Source organism: Pelophylax lessonae, assembly GCF_965119305.1.
Source record: "Pelophylax lessonae genome assembly, chromosome: 2".
In the NCBI taxonomy this organism is placed as follows: Eukaryota; Metazoa; Chordata; class Amphibia; order Anura; family Ranidae; genus Pelophylax; species Pelophylax lessonae.
In genome coordinates this window covers 265,300,983-265,319,655 of record NC_138769.1, presented here as the reverse complement: position 1 = coordinate 265,319,655, position 18,673 = coordinate 265,300,983, and the positions used below count along the sequence as shown (strand labels likewise).

Here is an 18,673-nt window from a genome sequence, read left to right as displayed (position 1 = left end):
GATGTCTTCTTCCCCCTACCATCTGTTCCTCTTACTGATCCCCACCACCACAGATCTTATTCCTATCTGTTGTAGAGGTAACAGGGGGGAGGGATAGGGATGAGATCTGTGGTGGGGGGAGGGAAGGGTGGGAACAGTAAGAGGTAGAGGTGGTGGTTGTTGGGATCAGTTGCACTAGCAATTTGTCACTTACCTTGTTAGTCAGACGATTTCTCTTCAGTATTCACTACACGTGCCTTCAGAGATTCCCCTGTATCATGGGGTCTCCTTGCAGAGGGGACAGCTCCTCCCCTTAACTCAATAGGTGTCAGCTGGTCAGCTGACATTTTTTCCCCTCCTCTCTACACGGCTTCTCTCTCTGCCTGTAGAGGATAGGCGGGGCTTCACTCCTGAGACTCTAGTGCTCAGCTCCGCCTCCCCTCAGCGGCCAGCCACACCCCCAAAACGGCCCGAATGAACAAACGAACAGATGAACTGACTGACAGACTGGCGGCTGGGCCAGCCCCCCACAGAGGCAGAACTCCAGGGCCCAGTCGCACTTGCAAATGCTACGACTCTGGTAGTTCCGTCACTGCGTAGAAGGCAATAATGTGGTATCGTTCGGCAAGGCAGTCAGGTGCAAGGTCCACATTACTGCTGACACGTGGTCCAGCAAGCATGGTCAGGGACAATATATTTAGTTCACAGCACATTCGGAAGAATGCAAGACTGGGCTCAGTGCTGCAGCTTGTTGTGCCGCCACATCTCTATACAGCTAGTGGTGATTATGCAAGATATGTCAGCTCCACCCCCTCCTCCTCCTCCATGCCCTTTTCTGCTGAATTGTCCCATGTACCACAAGTACCATGGACCACTAAGCGTTCAAGGGGCTATTCAATGAGTCAGACTAAAAGGTGTCATGCACTGCTTCAGCTGGTCTATCTAGGGGATAGGAGCCAAACCAGAGAAGAGATTCTGGCAGCTCTGCAGGGGCAGGGCCAGAGGTGGTTCACAACACGCCAGGTGGAGCCAGGAATGGTGGTATGCGATAATGGCATAAACCTCCTGTCTGCCCTTAGAAAGGGAAAATTGACACATGTGCCAGACCTGGCACATGGCCTCAATTTGGTAATGCAGCATTTTTTAAACAGGTACCCAGGGTTGGAAGATCTGCTAAAGCAGGCCAGAAGAGTCTGTAGCCATTTCAGGCAGTCATACACAGCCGGTGCTCAGTTGGGTGAAATTCAGCAGGAATTCCACCTGCCCAGTGCTAGGACAAGGTCATTCAGTGCCCAGGGCAAAGATGGCAAAGCGCGCCCCCCCCCCCTTCCGATGTGTACTTACACTTCCTATCTCAGTCTCAGTGTGGCACCCACTGGGCATGGAGACAGCTTCTCCGTCTTCTCCTCTCTGGTTATCTGATATGTCCACATACAAGGGGAGACAGGAAGAGGGGTGGTCTGTGCCCCACTCTGAGGTGTGACTGAGGTGCACAGCTCATAGTTTAAGTTGTACAGGCAGGTAAGAAAGGGACATAGTATGCCTCTTCTATATTAAAAATCCTGCCTGTTTGCCAATTCTTCCCCTAAATTTCACAAAAAAAAGGCAAAAACAAAAAAACTTTAAAAAGTCTGTGCTCCTTTCTTTTAAAATTATTTCTAGCTGCTATATAAATTAAATTAAGAATTTTGTAGTTCATATATATTTTTTTCTGTTTTGTATAAACAAATATTTTTGTGATACTAAAAGCATAATTTTTTCTCTCTTATGTTTACTGACGGTGATCACTGTTAAATTGTTTCTGCAATCAATATGTCTACCTATATGGTTGAAGAATGGGATACTCTGATGTCCAATTATCTAAACGATTTTGGTAAAAAAGAACTTGTAGAATCAGAACTTTCTTTTATGTTTTTTCAGCTTTCAAAACTTCTTGAAAAGAAATTCTCATTTTTTTGGCATGTGAAATCCTTTCAGGATTACCTACGAGACAATATCAATCCGTTTGGTCTCAGGGTTCAGATTTTCCCCTTGTTGGAAGATCTGAGCCCTGAATTCAAAAATGAGTGTGAAAAATCACTGAATGACTGTTCAAGGGCCATAATGAATCAGGACAATACGAGACATTCAGAAAAACATAGACATAGAAATTGGGGGAATATGTGAGTAAATTCAAATTCATAGGACACACAAGATGTTCCAGGAAAGAGAAAATAAACTCAAGGAACACCTTGAACTATTTAATAAAAATACCCTAATAAAAAAGCAAAAAAAGTATAAAAAGTATAAAAAGTTGAGATAAAAATGCCTTTCAACAAGTAAAAGCTTATACAGTAGATGGACACAAAATAAAAGAATTAATAATCTAACAAACAAAAAAGAATACCATAATAACCTCTCACACTCTTCCCCCTTTGTTTCCCCCTCATCTTTTCAGGCATCCACCAAACCCAAAACGTCAGACCGGACTAAACGTCTACACCATGGTGAACCACTACCAGGACAAATAATTAAAAAGCCCAATACAAAACAAGACAATAAGGTGGGACTTTCCCTCTTTAAATCCTCTGCACTCAATCAAGATGAGGGCAATGTTTCTCAGCCCTCTCTCTTTCCACACACTAACAGCACACCCAACCTACCAACCACTGGTCCTCCACCCACTCTCCCTTCCACAATTGACCTCACGGATCCAACTTTTTTAGAATTGCTTCACCAGAGGGCACTCAAACTTACACCAACCACACACTAAAGGATCTTCATCCCACACAGACTATGACTTCTTCCACACAAGTTTCTATTGATCACGTCCAATCAGACTTGTCGATTATAAATCTGTTCAGTTTTCCAAGGAGGAAACTGAGCTCCTATCCAAGGGCCTCAGTTTCTGTCCAAGTGCGAAATTGGACAAATTTGAGTTCCTCAAAGACTTACTATTTATTTGCTCGCAAACTTAATTTTAAAGTCATTTTTCACAAGGAAGGCAACACTGACAGACTAGAAACAGGCAAGGATCCAACCCTTGACACATTAATTTCGTTATTAGAGGAAGATAACAATCTTATTGATCACACTGATCTACCATGCCTACTTACTGACACAGATATGGACAAGCCATCCCCCAAAATTCAAGCTTCACATCTCACTAAAAAATCAGACAAATATCCTAAAACACAAAACCCCAATATTACTACCTTTGTGAAATTGGTATCTAAAGAGCTTGATAGTCTCAATACCCATCCTTCATCTATGTCTAACATTACAACCAAACAAAGACAAGCCCTAAAAAACTTAGCTGACAATCAATCTATTGGGATCAAACAAGCGGATAAAGGCGGAAATGTTGTTCTTATGGACAATACCTTGTATGTTGAGATGTGCCAAAAAATTCTGAAAAACCAGCACTGGTACAGATGGATAACAGCAGACATTGTACTTAAGTATCAGAAAGAATTTTATGAATTGACGGACCTGGCATACTTGAATGGCACAATTCTCAAACACACATGGCAATACGTTAGAACAGAATTTCCAGTCACACACACCTTCTATTCCAGTGGTTCTTAACCTGGGTTCGATCGAACCCCAGGGGTTCGGTGAGTCAGTCTCGGGGGTTCGGCGGAGGTCAAGACACACACCCAACTCATATGATTCTTTATGACACGCCCGGCTCATCCCCACGAGAAAATATTACTGATTGTGAGGCCAAACGCACCCCGGGAAATCAGAGCTGCGGTCGGGACATTTCACAGTCATTACACATAGACACTTGATGCTCCGCCCCCCTGTACCTCCCCCAGCAGGTTTCCAGCCTATCTCCTGCAGGCTGCTTGCTGCTTGAGTGGGCAGGATGGGGATGTACCTGACCACGGAGATCGGGCCCAACTGGAAGAGGGAAGTGTGAGCAGCTGAGCAGAGGGAGCCGAGGGAATGTTCCTGGAGGTAGGCTCAGCTAGCTGTACATGGTGGATTAGTTTACAAGCACCTCTATGCTAAGTCTGCTGAGTTACTGCAGCTTAGCATAGAGGTGCTGTTAGCTGACAAATGGAAATGCATGTCCTTTTCATTTAGCTCAATAAAGCATTGTGAATGCCCCCTGGTGTGTGCCCTCCTGATACCCCATGGTATGCCCTCCCAACACCTCCCCCCCCAGTGTGTGCCCTCCTGACACCCCATGGTATGCCCCCCCCCCAGTGTGTGCCCTCCTGACACCCCCAAGTCACACTGATTTGCAGTAAATATTCATTATTATGTTTTTGCGTGAAAATCATGTTTTAATGGTTTTGTTCTTTGTTCTTAATATGGTGTTGTTCTTTAATGTTTTTGTTCATTTTGTGCACCTATGTATAATAAATATATACCTAAATATATACCTATGTTTTGCATTTGAAAAAATCATATTTTATTTTTCCAATCAGGAAGGGTTCGGTGAATGCACATATGAAACTGGTGGGGTTCAGTACCTCCAACAAGGTTAAGAACCACTGTTCTATTCACTCCCCAAAGTTAACAAGAATGCCTTAAATCCGCCAGGTAGGCCTATTATATCTGGCCGAGGGTCCATCTCTGAAAATGCCAGAAAGCTGGTAGACACTTACCTTAAACCTTATGTAGTTCGTCTGCCCTCTTATGTTAGTGACACCATTCATTTTTTGCAAATAATCGAGGACATTATTGTTCCAGATAATTTGTTTCTAGTCACTGTTGATGTCGAGAACCTGTACAGTTCGATTCCCCATGATCGGGGAATTGCAGCTGTACAACATACCATACTACATTGGGACACTCGTGGTGATGTTTATAGTGAATTCATTCTGTCTCTCCTACAATATATTTTGTCGCACAATGTTTTCACCTTCATTGGTTCCCACTACCTCCAGGTACAGGGGGTAGCGATGGGCACATGTTGTGCCCCATCCTATGCCAACCTGTACCTGGGGGAGTGGGAACAATACTTTTTGTCTGATGAAACTCTTTCTATGTATACGGACCACATCAAAATGTGGTGCCGTTACATAGATGACATTTTTCTGCTATGGGAGGGTCCCTTTGACCTTTTACAAAACTGTTTGGAGAGGATGAACAGAAATGAGTTTAACTTGACATTTACCATGAGTGCTGACCATGATCGGATAACTTTCCTTGATGTTGAGATCTTTAGAGGAGAGGGCAGTGCTCTCTGCAGTGGCTTGTTTCGCAAGCCTACTGCGGGCAACACCATCCTCCACGCCTCCAGTTTTCACCCCAAATCCTTTGTACGTTCTATTCCATATAGCCAGTATTTGCGCATCAGGCGCAACTGTACAGATTCAGAACCATTTAAAAAAGCAGCCAATGAATTGCGTGATAGGCTTTTACAGAGAGGCTATTCCAAGACCTCTCTTAAAAAGGCCTACAAAAAGGCCTAAAACAGCGACAGACATGAATTGCTAGCTTCCACTGCCCACAAAGAGGATAAAACAATGAGAATTATCACAAAATTCTCTGAACAACATCTTAGCATAAGGAAAATTGTAAAAAAATATTGGCACTTACTGGCCATGGACCCAATCTTGGGCTTCCATGTTCCATAGACCCCCAATTCACCTTTAGGAAAGTACCAGCCCTAAAAGACGGGCTCGTGTAGAGTGAATTCAAAGGAGATACAGTAATGCTAAAGACCCTTGCAAGTATAAGGGCACTTTTATGTGTGGGAGCTGCAACTATTGTAGGTTCATGAAAGTAGGAGAAACCTATGCGCTTGACCCTATACCAGATGTAATAGATAAGATTGAGTGGTAGATATAGGGTAAAATAGGGAACAAGGATTAGCAGCCAATTCTGTATAGTGTCACCACATACAGTCAGGTCCATAAATATTGGGACATCAACACAATTCTAATCTTTTTGGCTCTAGACACCACCACAATGGATTTGAAATGAAACAAACAAGGTATTCTCTAACTGCAGACTTTCAGCTTTAATTTGAGGGTATTTACATCCAAATCAGGGGAAAATTTTAGGAATTACAACAGTTTGTATATGTGCCTCCCACTTTTTAAGGGACCAAATGTAATGGGACAATTGGCTGCTCAGCTGTTCTATAGCCAGGTGTGTGTTATTCCCTCATTATCCCATTTACAAGGAGCAGATTAAAGGTCCAGAGTTAATTTCAAGTGTGCTATTTGCATTTGGAATCTGTTGCTGTCAACTCTCAATATGAGATCCAAAGAGCTGTCCCTATCAGTGAAGCAAGCCATCATTAGGCTGAAAAAACAAAACAAACCCATCAGAGAGATAGCAAAAACATTAGGTGTGGCCATATCAACTGTTTGGAACATCCTTAAAAAGAAAGAACGCTGCAACACCAAAAGACCCGGAAATCAACCGTAAACAACTGTGGTGGATGACCGAATAATTCTTTCCTTGGTGAAGAAAACACCCTTCACAACAGTTGGCCAGATCAAGAACACTCTCAAGGAGGTAGGTGTATGTGTCTCAACAATCAAGAGAAGACTTCACCAGAGTGGATACAGAGAGTTCACCACAAGATGTAAACCATTGGTGAGCCTCAAAAACAGGAAGGCCAGATTAGAGTTTGCCAAACATCATCTAAAAAAGCCTTCACAGTTCTGGAACAACATCCAATTGACAGATGAGACCAAGATCAACTTGTACCAGAGTGATGGGAAGAGAAGAAAGGAACTGCTCATGATCCAAAGCATGCCACCTCATCAGTGAAGCATGGTGGTGGTAGCATCATGGCGTGGGCATGTATAACTGCCAATGGAACTAGTTCTCTTGTATTTATTGATGATGCGACTGCTGATAAAATCAGCAGGATGAATTCTGAAGTGTTTTGGGAAATATTATCTGTTAATATCCAGTCAAATGCTTCAGAACTCATGGGACAGCGCTTTGCAGTGCAGATGGACAATGACCCGAAGCATACTGCGAAAGCAACCAAAGAGTTTTTTAAGGGAAAGAAGTGGAATGTTATGCAATGGCCAAGTCAACCACCTGACCTGAATCCGATTGAGCATGCATTTCACTTGCTGAAGACAAAACTGAAGGGAAAATGCCCCAAGAACAAGCAGGAACTGAGGACAGTTGCAGTAGAGGCCTGGCAGAGCATCACCAGGGATGAACCCCAGCGTCTGGTGATGTCTATGCATTCCAGACTTCAGGCTGTAATTGACTGCAAAGGATTTGCAACCAATTATTAAAAAGTGAAAGTTTGATTTATGATTGTTAATCTGTCCCATTACTTTTGGTCCCTTAAAAAGTGGGAGGCACATATACAAACTGTTGTAATTCCTACACCATTCACCTGTTTTGGATGTAAATACCCTCAAATTAAAGCTGAACGTCTGCAGTTAAAGCACATCTTGTTTGTTTCATTTCAAACCCATTGTGGTGGTGTATAGAGCCAAAAAGATTAGAATTGTGTTGATGTCCCAATATTTATGGACCTGACTGTACATCAAAATAAATGAAAAAATCAATAAAATCGGAGCTCAATCAATCCCAATAAAATTAATAAAACGCACACTTAAGATATACATATACAGTAAATACCACAAAGTAAATAAGTGACATAAAATAAATATATAGTGATGTGGTAAAGTGCACATGTGCAAAAAGTGCATAAAATGCATAAACATGTGTGAAAATGAACCACAATAGCAGCAAAGAAACAATTCAATAATAATAAACCAAAGTCACTGTAAAGAAAAAAGTGACAGTGAACTAAAGTGCCAAGTGATGGTAAAAATGATCAGATCCCAATAATGGTCTGATCAGAGTGAAGTGATAGTGAAAAACACCATATGGAAACAGATAAATATCTGTGTAGAAAAGAACTGTGGCTAGAGGCAAAGAAAATGAGATCAAAAATTAGCAAAAAAATATACAATGCACAATAAGTGGGGGTATAAATATATAAAGGAGAAAATACACTTAAAAAGTGGACAAATGTTCATATGCAATTCATAAGTTCATAAAAAAATCATAAAGTTCATAAAAAAGTGCTGATGTGCAAAAAAAAATTGCGGGAAACTGTGAACATTCACAAGGTGCGGGAAACTGCTTTCAATGGTGGTGAGCATATATCCTTAAATTAGTGAAATGGCCGCTCACCTCCAAGACACTCTTTAAGAGTGTTTGTACCAATAGGTAGCAGGGTCTCCAATATGGAAGTGAATGGTCCAGTGGTGGTCTCTTTAAGACAGGCTCTTATGGTCTTTTCAGAAATGGCTTTTGCAAGCAGAGCTTTCTTGCGCTTATTCTTCTCTTCCATTAAACGCTGCTCCAGCTGAAGATGATCCAAACAAGATTTCTCTTTCCTCGCTGCTGTCTGAGTCTCCTGAGCTAAGCCTCTGAAAATCCAGACCAGCCCGCCATGTTCGCCCTCTCCGCTGTAGGTTCATGGTTACACAAAAAAATCCCATCCTTCCAAATGGTCAGAAATTTTATGCCAAGCATTTAGCAAATTGTCGCTACAAGTGGAGTGATTTATTTGCTCCTGTGCGACTGCGGATGCTTCTACATTGGCAAGACAAAGTTAGAATTTTGTAAACGAGCATATCACCATATTAGATGCATGAGAACCTGCGATCCTGCGCTCCCCCTAGGCCGACATACCACTCTCGTGCATGGAGGAAAATTTACAAACATAAAATTCCTCATTTTGGATAGAATCCACCCAAATACTAGGGGTGGAGACTGGAACAAATTACTCCTGCAAATGGAGTTGAGATGGATTCATCTTTGCAGGGCCACAGAACCACCAGGTCTCAATGAAGTTATCTCTTTCAGACCGTTTCTTGAGGGTTTCACCTCGGGGGGGGGGATGGAGAAATAATTAGGATGCTTCTCCAAATTTTGTCTCCAATAAACAATTTTTTTCCGTACCTATTGAAGCAAAAATACTTCAGTGATCTACCGTCTGTATTCTAGGTTGTTTAGTTCTGACTGGCACTTATATGATTGGGACTAAAACAAAGCCTAGTACCTCTTTTTTATTGATGGTCTACTCTAGACTGAATGATTGGAATGTTGATGTATAGATTTTTCATCCAACTTTCTACATATATTGGATGTCTCTCACCATATGGATTTACCTGTCAGATTAACATTTCTTTATTTTTCAATTTTTTGCCTATAGTTTTGAAACTGTCCGTTTGACCCCCTGGCTGTTTCTTTGGTGGTGTTCTCCGGCTTTTTTGCTGGTGTTCTTTTGGGGCAGCCCGGCACGGACATAGGCGCCACCTTGTGTGGATGCCTATTACTGAGCAAGACGCTTTCCATCCCGATTCTCTTATGAGATCCTGGCGCATGCTCAGTATTTCTCCGCTTGCGTTCCACGCCGGCGGAGTACTTCCGTGGCGGTGGAACTCTGAGGCTGGTCACGGCCCCATCGCGTCATGACGCCGCGCATGCGCGCGGGATGGGGGCGGCGCTGAGCCCCAGTGTTCCAGGGAGTCCGTCAGAGGAGACAGCTGAACGAGATTAACACTCAAAGTCATTGAATGGTGGGGGCCAATTTACCTTGATTACAGGTATTACTTAAACCTAGCTCTTTTGGCAATCATTTGCTACTTTGCCTGCAATGAACGTGGTCATTCCTTGATTTTTGTATGTGCATAAAGGTAAGCCTCTCTCCCAGGACTCCATTTTCTGCTATACTTTAACTTGAACACAATATGTATACTTTGATGCATATATATTTGGGGTTCTTCATCCCATATATGCATCTTGATTATTTTCTGCCTCTAGCAGATAATTATATATATTTTTTTGAGTTTTTAACTTTTTGTTCAGCAGGGTCTCTAGTTATTGGACTTCAGTTGCACCTTCAGCATATGCTGTGAACATGCACCTCGAACAGCCATTTTGGGATCTCGATCAATATTTATCATCTTGCCCATGCCATGTTCTGCCAGTCAGGCTCTTCACAACCTGGTTGTTTTTAACCTTTGCAAGCGATATCATTTCACACAAAAGCAGCTGATGTAAGTGTTTTACAATCTATGAGAAAAGTTTTCTATATTTATATATATGCTGTTTTATCTAAATCAATTATATGTTTATATATATATATATATATTATTTATATATGTATTTAATTGTTAACAGAATACCACCTAAGGTTATAACTGCCCCTGAGGAAGAAGTTACTATATACTTCGAAACGCATTGGGTACTTACCTGCTGTTCCAATGTGGTCATCACCTGCAATTTGTGATATGTAATATGTACTGCTTGCTAATTTTATCTTCCATATTTATGTACCTTTAATAAAGTCTTATTTTTCTTGATATTCTACAAATGTTGTGTTCAATTTTTGAAGTGCCTTTAAAATCCCACCAGTAGGGGAACCCCCTTTCTCTTTTTCAATTAGCTGCTATATAAAAAGGACAAATGATATAGACTACATTAGACTACATAAAAAAAAAATTGCTTAAACAATATAGTTGCTTTCTCATCACTAAGGATGATGCGCCTCTTAGATGCAACACCCCACAGTGCAGCTTCCATTACACATATCTATATTTGATATACATTTATTGCATAGTGATTTCACTGTGTATATATACTGTATGTTAACCACTTAAGGACTGCCCCACGTTCATTTACTAAGGCAGGGCAGCCCTAAAGCGCAAAATCACTTACCTGATTTTGGAAAAGGGCTCTAGGGGACACGCGAGTGCCGCCGAAGCCACGCTCCCGCTGTGGTTGGACACAACAGGAGCCAATCAGCGGGTCAAGATGGCTACCTGCTACCCACAATCATTTAGGAGAATGACAGAAAGGCAGTCTGGCTATGTAAACAAGGCAAACCACCGTTGTGTCAGACAGGAAGAGAGAGAACTTGTGTTCCTATTAATCAGGAACACAGATCTCTCCCTTTTGCAGTCAGTCCATCACCCACAGTTAGAAAGCACTCCCTAATAGCACACTTAACCCTTTGATCGTCCCTGATGATAACCCCTTCCATGCCAATGTCATTAGTACAGTAACAGTGTATATTTTTGGCACTGATCACTGTATTGGTGTCACTGGTCCCCAAAAAGTGTCACCAAGTGTCAGATTTGTCCGTTGCAATGTCGCAGTCCAACTAAAAATCGCTGCCATTACTAATAAAAACAATAAAAAAATAAAAAAAAGTCCATAAATCTATCCCATAGTTTGTAGACACAATAACTTTTGCACAAACCAATCAATGTACGCTTTTTGGGATTTTTTTTACCAAAAATATGTAGCAGAACACATATTGGTCTAAAATGATAATGATTTTTTTCAAAATTGTTGTTTTTGCTTGTTTATAGCGCAAAAAATAAAAATGGCAGAGGTGATCAAAAATAACCAAAAGAAAGCTCTAACTGTGGGGAAAAAAAGATCAGTTTTATTTGGGTACAGCATCGCATGACCGCACAATTGTCAGTTAAAGCAATGCAGTACCGTATCACAAAAAATGGCCTGATCATAAAGGGGGAAAATCCTTCCGGGACTGAAGTGGTTAAAGGAGATCATTATTATTAAAAGATAATACAGTAGGTTTTGAATATTGTAAGGTACAACTGAATCAGCAGTAAGATCTTGTTTACACATGTGGCAAGGACTGCTGAGATCGCTTTTTAGAGGTGTTTGCCAGGCAATATGGAGGTGATATGCCACCTCCCCATCACCTGTTTTAATCCCCTAAATGCAGCACTACTGTAATGCAAATGTAGGCATTCTTCCTGCAGCCTCAATACAAAGCATTATGGCTGTGGCATCTGAACACCCCCAGCTGCTGCCTTTGCAGCCTAGGGGAGAGGAAGGAAGTGGTTACAATGAGGCTCAGCCGCACCTGCAAGTGTAAATGAGCTCTAATAGTAAGTAGGCAAATGCATAAAGCACAGTGCCTCCAACATAATTAATCCAATAGCACAAAGTCACTTTAGGAACTATTAAAAAGTCCACTGAGTACTCCTTGATTCTGCAATCAGTTCCAGATAAAAATAGCAGAACAAAATTGTACTCTACCTGCAATACTTCAGTCAGTGTTCTTAGATCCACCCAGGTTTAGTCCCAGCATCTGTCGCTGCCCACCACCTGTAGTGCTTCAGCATTTTTTCATCTGCTGGAGTCTAGTCCTGGCATTTTCAGACAGCTTCTGTCCCCGCCCACCACCTGTCCTGGGCGGAGTGTTGAGGGGCATCTAAGTGACAGGCATGGTTGTCACCCAAATGATCTGGCCAAAGTTATTGCCGACTGCCCCCGTCTGCTGATTTGCCCTCCACCTGTAGTGCTTGCTTCTGTATTCTTTCATCATTCTTGGTCTATTCTCTGCATTTTCTTACAGCTCCTGTCCCCACGGCCCGCCCACCACCTATCGGACCTGTAGCACAAAGTCTAGGGAAGTGCTACAGATAGTGGGTAGAACCACAGGCAGGAACAGAAGCTGACGGAAAATGCAGAGACCAGACCCAGAATGATGAAAGAATACAGAAGCAAGCACTACAGGTGGAGGGCAAATCAGCAGACGGGGGCAGTCGGCAATAACTTTGGCCAGATCATTTGGGTGACAACCATGCCTGTCACTTAGATGCCCCTCAACACTCCGCCCAGGACAGGTGCCCCCCTCGGCCCACCCCTTGTAACGGCCCTGCACCTGCCTGTAAATTGCCTGATTTGCGACATGCCCACTATGTGGAACTAAACCATGGCAATGCTGCAGCAGCTTGCATGCAGCAGAGGGCTGTCAATGAGTACCTGTGTGGGTATGGCACAACGACAAGCTCAGGCTGGCTCTGCTTTTTTTCACGCCAATGGCTGCAATAAAGGATGCATGCACTGTACTGTCACTATTTGAGGAGGCCACAAGGATAGTGATCTGTGACAATTCATGCATCAGTGACACAATCCCTGTTGTGTTCCTGCTAGAGCATACTCTGCGTGGCATTATGGGCAGGGCACTTGAGGCAGAGCAGCAGGAGGAAAAGGAGGACTTCCTATCCTCTCAAGGCCCACTTAATGCAGACACCATTCTTCTTATACCACAGAACACACAGGAGGAGAGGGAGGAGGATTCAGGCAGCGTTGGAGGCATTGAAGCAGAACAAGACCCTTACCAGATGGTTTTCTATCCCCAGAACCCTTGGGAGAAGTACGTGGCTGGGAGGAGGTCGTTCCAGATACTGTTATTACAAGGAATCTGCTTCTTATGCCTCCGCAAACTTGCTCCTTCGTTCTTTAAAGTCTTTGAAAGGACCCGAGAATGTGTGGCATCAAGGAGAAGGATCACTATTGGTTGGCAACCTTCCTGGACCACTGTTACAAGGGGAAAGGTTTGGAAATTATCCCATTCCCACTGAGGGAGCATGAGATGAAATCTCTTGAGGACACCTTAAAGAGGAGTTTATGTAATACCTTTCCCGACTGTAGGTTACAGTCTGGTGGAACAAAAACGAAGGGATTTCCAGTCACTACTTACCAACCAGCCAGCAACCAGCCAAATTAACCTGTCTAACAGTATGCGTTAAAAACAGGGGTTTAGTTGCACACATTTGCAAATACATGCGTAAGCTGCAGGCCGCGCCAAGGCACCCTGATATCTGCAGTCCCTAACTCTACCTTTAAAGAGTCTCCACAATGGGAGCACATGCATTCTGATGAGATAGATGGAGGACAGGTGACTGGAGGGAGCCCACTCCTCCTTAAAGGCGCAGGGTCACACTGAACACCCAGCACATAGCACAATGGCAGCGAACAGTCTGGTGGAAAACTTAGTTGGTTGGTTGGTCAAGAGAGGAGCGGTGAAGAAGGGGGCTGCCTCAGTGATGCCTTTCAAAATTTTTTTATTCCTTGGCGCCCAGGGTTGTCAGCTTTCTCATCCCATCGGCAGCCTCTTCATCATATGGTGGAAGATTATCTAGGGGCGAAACAGATATGGAGAGATTTCAAGTTGACGATCCACTGGGTTACGGGGTCATGAGAATAGACCACTGGCCAGAACTGGCCCAGTATGCAATAGAGCTGCTGGGCTGCCCTACATCCAGCGTTCTTTCCGAACAGCATTCAGTGCTGCCAGAGGTTTTGTGACAGATAAGAGAGTGTGCGTCTAGCCACAGACTCTGTGGATGGCTGACTTTTATCAAAATGAATCAGTCCTGGATTAGCAGCATCTATCAAGCCTCTGATGCCGATGTCGCTGATTAAGTATTTTCTGGATCTCGAATCTCTGAAAGACTGTCTAGGCTGCCTAGCTTTGTGGGTGTTGATTTAATCTGGAAGACATTTTTTGGTGAAGGTTTCATGGGCACAATTAACACCGAAGGACCAATTTTTCAGCACCTGTTGCATATCATTGTAATTTTTGACAGCAAGGCCAATCCTTGTCTTCATCAAAAGTACCTCTATAGGGTTGCGGTGTGAAAGCACCACCGACACCCAAAGACCAAATTTTCCGCACCTGTTTGACAGGTGCATAGCATTGCAATTTTTGACAGCAAGGCCAATCCTTGCTTTCATCAAGAGTTACCTCTATAGGGTTACGGTGTGAAGGCACCACCAACACCCAAAGCCCAATTTTTCCTCACCTGTTACTTCTATCCAAAATCTATGAAGGAGACACCAGAATTTATCCAAAAAATCTCTAATCTTGTTCCTAGTGCACTAAACAGTGGCTTCATTATACAGACTGGCTCTCTAAGCTGTTGTTTAAAAAATAAAGAAAGCTTCAATGGAAAATGTCATTTTTTTGGCTTTATAAATGTAATTATTGTTGTAACATGCCAATTTAAAGGCAGACTAAGGGGACCTCCCCAGGCATTATATTTGAATGATTTTTTGGTTTTTATTGTTATTTTTAATTTTGATTGTTTCACTTTAAGCATCAGTAAATCACTGCTCATTTTCGTTTTTTACAAACTTTTTTTTCATTGACACATGTCCCCTGGGACAGTACCCGGACCCCCATAGCCATTGTTTGCCAAATTACTTGCATATAAGCCTTCAAATTGGGCGCTTTTGATTTTTCCAGTTTGGGTCTCATAGACTTCAATGGGGTTCGTTATTCGGTTCCAAATCTTTACGATGTTCGAAAGTTCTGCCGCGAACCGAACAGGGGGTCCTTTTGCCCATCTCTATGGGCCAATCTAATGTTAAACCCTGCAAACTAAGACTGGGATACCGTTAAAGTTTATGTGCTTGTAAAGGTGTGTGTGTGTGTGTGTGTATGTTCAATGGTTGCGGTGGCTCTCTTATCTCATAGGGCCAACAGGAGATTCTCTGCTGGACCCTGGATGTAATTAGGTCATTTGTGGGTGCCACCACAGTGATCTTTTGCCACTCCACACCTCCCTCCCCCCTTATGTTCAAATAGGGCCCAAGGTGTCAATATTTTGTGTAGCCACCATTATTTTCCAGCACTGCCTTAATCCTCTTGGGCATGGAGTTCACCAGAACTTCACAGGTTGCCACTGGAATCCTCTTCCACTCCTCCATGATGACATCACAGAGCTGGTGGATGTTAGAGACCTTGCGCTCCTCCTCCTTCCATTTGAGGATGCTCCACAAATGCTCAATTGGGTTTAGGTCTGGAAACATGCTTGGCCAGTCCATTACCTTTAACCTCAGCTTCTTTAGCAAGGCAGTGGTTGTCTTGGAGGTGTGTTTGGGGTTGTTATCATGTTGGAATACTGCCCTGCGGCCCAGTCTCCAAAGGGAGGGGATCATGCTCAGCTTCAGTATGTCACAGTACATGTTGCCATTCATGGTTCCCTCAATGAACTGTAGCTCCCCAGTGCCGGAAGCACCCAAGCAGCTGCAGACCATGACACTCCCACCACCCTGCTTGACTGTAAACAAGACACACTTGTCTTTGTACTCCTCACCTGGTTGCTGCCCAACACGCTTGACACCATCTGAACCAAACAAGTTTATCTTGGTCTCATCAGACCACAGTACATGGTTCCAGTAATCCATGTGCTTGGTCTGCTTGTCTTCAGCAAGCTGTTTGCAGACTTTTTTGTGTATGATCTTTAGAAGACGCTTCCTTCTGGGAGGACAGCCATGCAGACCAATTTGATGCAGTGTGCGGCATATGGTCTGAGCACTGACAGGCTGAACCTCTGCAGCAATGCTGGCAGCACTCATACGTCTATTTCTCAAAGACAACCTCTGGATATGACGCTGAACACGTGCACTCAACTTCTTTGGTCAACCATGGCGAGGAATGTTCTGAGTGGAACCTGTCCTGTTGAACCGCTGTATGGTCTTGGCCACCATGCTGCAGCTTAGTTTCAGGGTCTTGACAATCTTCCTATAGCCTAGGCCATCTTAATGTAGAGCAACAATTCTTTTTTTCAGATCCTCAGAGTTCTTTGCCATGAGGTGCCATGTTGAACTTCCAGTGAACAGTATGAGAGAGTGAGAGCGATAACACCAAATTTAACACACCTGCTCCCCATTCACACCTGAGACCTTGTAACACTAACGAGTCACATGACACCGTGGAGGGAAAATGGCTAATTGTGCCCAATGTGGACATTTTGACTTGGGGGTGTACTCACTTTTGTTGCCAGCGGTTTAGACATTAATGGCTGTGTGTTGAGTTATTTTGAGGGGACAGAAAATTGACACAGTTATACAAGCTGTACACTCACTACTTTACATTGTAACAGTGTCATTTCTTCAGTGTTGTCACATGAAAAGATATAAAATATGTACACAAATGTGAGGGGCGTACTTACTTTTGTGAGATACTGTGTATATATATATATATATATATATATGTATATACACACACAATTTTCTCATTTTAGTGAGATCTGTACAGTTATATAACTTTGCTGTGCAACCACAATTGGCACAAGCCACAAAATGACGGTTATTGCTTTCTTTCATGGGATTACAGGGGGATTGCCTGGCTCTTGATTAAATTCACTTCATTTCCAAGCTTCACAATGCTTAACACTTTATCCGTGGACGTTGTCAACCTCCTTTCCTCAAACCAGATAAGAAATCATATTTACTTATTGTGATTTGGAACAAAGAATGTGATCTCTCTCCTATGCCATACACCGTCGTGCAAGGTATGGGCCGTTTGGGGGTCTTCTTATGGATGAGCCCTCACACACTGTATACAGCGCCCTTCTTACAGCACCACCTTCTGTGACAGCTCCTGCAACTCAACCGACCTTGAAATCACACTCGAGCCCCTCCTTCGCTTCCTGTTGGCTAGTAAGTGTCAAGTGCTTCTTTTCGATTGGCTAGATGCAGTGTCGGTCAGCAGCAAGGTAGGCTGAGCGCTGGTCACCCCAGGCTCTTGTGGATGAAGTGCAGACGGTACAGCCGGGGCCCCGGGGGAGCTGGAGCTGGACAGGCCTTGGACAGGATGAATAGCGGAGGGCCCCCTCCTCAGCCTCTATAGAGATACATTTCCTGACGTGAATGCGTTCATGTGGTGTTTATCTATCTGCATTTTATGGAGCCCGTTTTTTTTTATTCGTGTAGATATAACGGTGCCGTTTCTTCAAGCACATTGGGTCTGAGCAGACAGAACTTGTGTCCATGCCGTCACATTGGAGACCTTATGCAACGTGGGCGCCTATGCGTGTCTCAGGTTCAGAGTGTGAATGATGTAAAGCTATTCTCCTATGTAATGTGACCTTAGAAGCTGCCTGCCTTTGTCATACTTGAATCTACTGGTCGTTTTTGATGTTGTGTTGGCCATTTACTTGTCCCTTCAGCCCCCTCTACCCTTCGTCCTGTCTGGATACATGAAGCGTTGTAAGTCAGACGAATTGCACCCCGAGGAGGTGGCTGCTGCACAAGATGCACCTTTGCCATCCACTGCCATGGAAGTGCGAGGATCGGATTGCCCAACGCCTGGTGATGTGGGCTCAGCAGGACCATCTGTCACCCCGGCACCCCCTGTTTACACACGGAACAAACCGCCAGACCTCAAGGTAATTGCAGGATCTCTTCAATCACTTCTACAGTTTATGCACACAGGTCTTGGCGTCATTTTCCGTCGCTTTACCACGTCTGGAGAGCCCCACGTGCTGCGCATTGCCTGCCATACAGGTGAATACGTGGTCATGCGCTTGTAAATTTGAAAGGCTTTTTTGCACATCTGATGTATTTTCCAAAAGTGGAAGTTTTGCAGTTGGAAAATGCGTCGGGCATGCATGCGTGGTGCAAAAGGAGCAATGCCGTTTACAGGAGCCTGACCATGCGCAGGAATTCACTTTTATGGCAGGTTGTATGCAGCACATGTAGCTACCCCACTCACAGGAAAGTGCCAATAAAATTACGCTAGGCATACAAATGCCTGTTAAAACCCTGTGTGCAAGTAGTGTCGTTTTACCATCATGCTTGAGGTGATTGTAGCCATATTAGTGCACTTGCAACAGAAACAATTGACTACTGTCCATAAGAGTCGGTTCACACTGGGGAGGCACGACTCTGTACTACTTCGGGGGCGACTTGTGCATTCCAATGCACCACGACTTCGGAGCGACTTGCATGGACTTCACATAATGGAAGTCTATGCAAGTCGTTCCGAGGTCGCCCCGAAGTAGTACAGGACCCTTTTTCTAAGTCGGAGCGACTTGTGTCGCTCCTATTAGAACGGGTCCTGTAGCAGTTAATGTACCGCGAGGGAGCGCGACTTGTCAGGCTGACAAGTCGCCTAACAATCGAGACTGATACTTTTTTGTTTGCA

At 43.6% G+C, this 18,673-nt stretch overlaps 1 protein-coding gene across 2 annotated transcripts in view; it reads left to right on the top strand.

The window, feature by feature from the left end:
* The first annotated feature begins 17,233 nt into the window (after nt 1–17,233).
* The window catches only part of TMCC2 (transmembrane and coiled-coil domain family 2), a 248,176-nt gene continuing 246,736 nt past the window's right edge, over nt 17,234–18,673 (top strand). For both annotated transcript variants that reach the window (XM_082245570.1, XM_082245569.1), the window contains exon 1: nt 17,234–17,915. In XM_082245570.1, the coding sequence (XP_082101696.1) occupies nt 17,727–17,915 (189 nt within the window). In that variant the 5' untranslated portion in view covers nt 17,234–17,726. The remainder of the gene's footprint in view (nt 17,916–18,673) is intronic.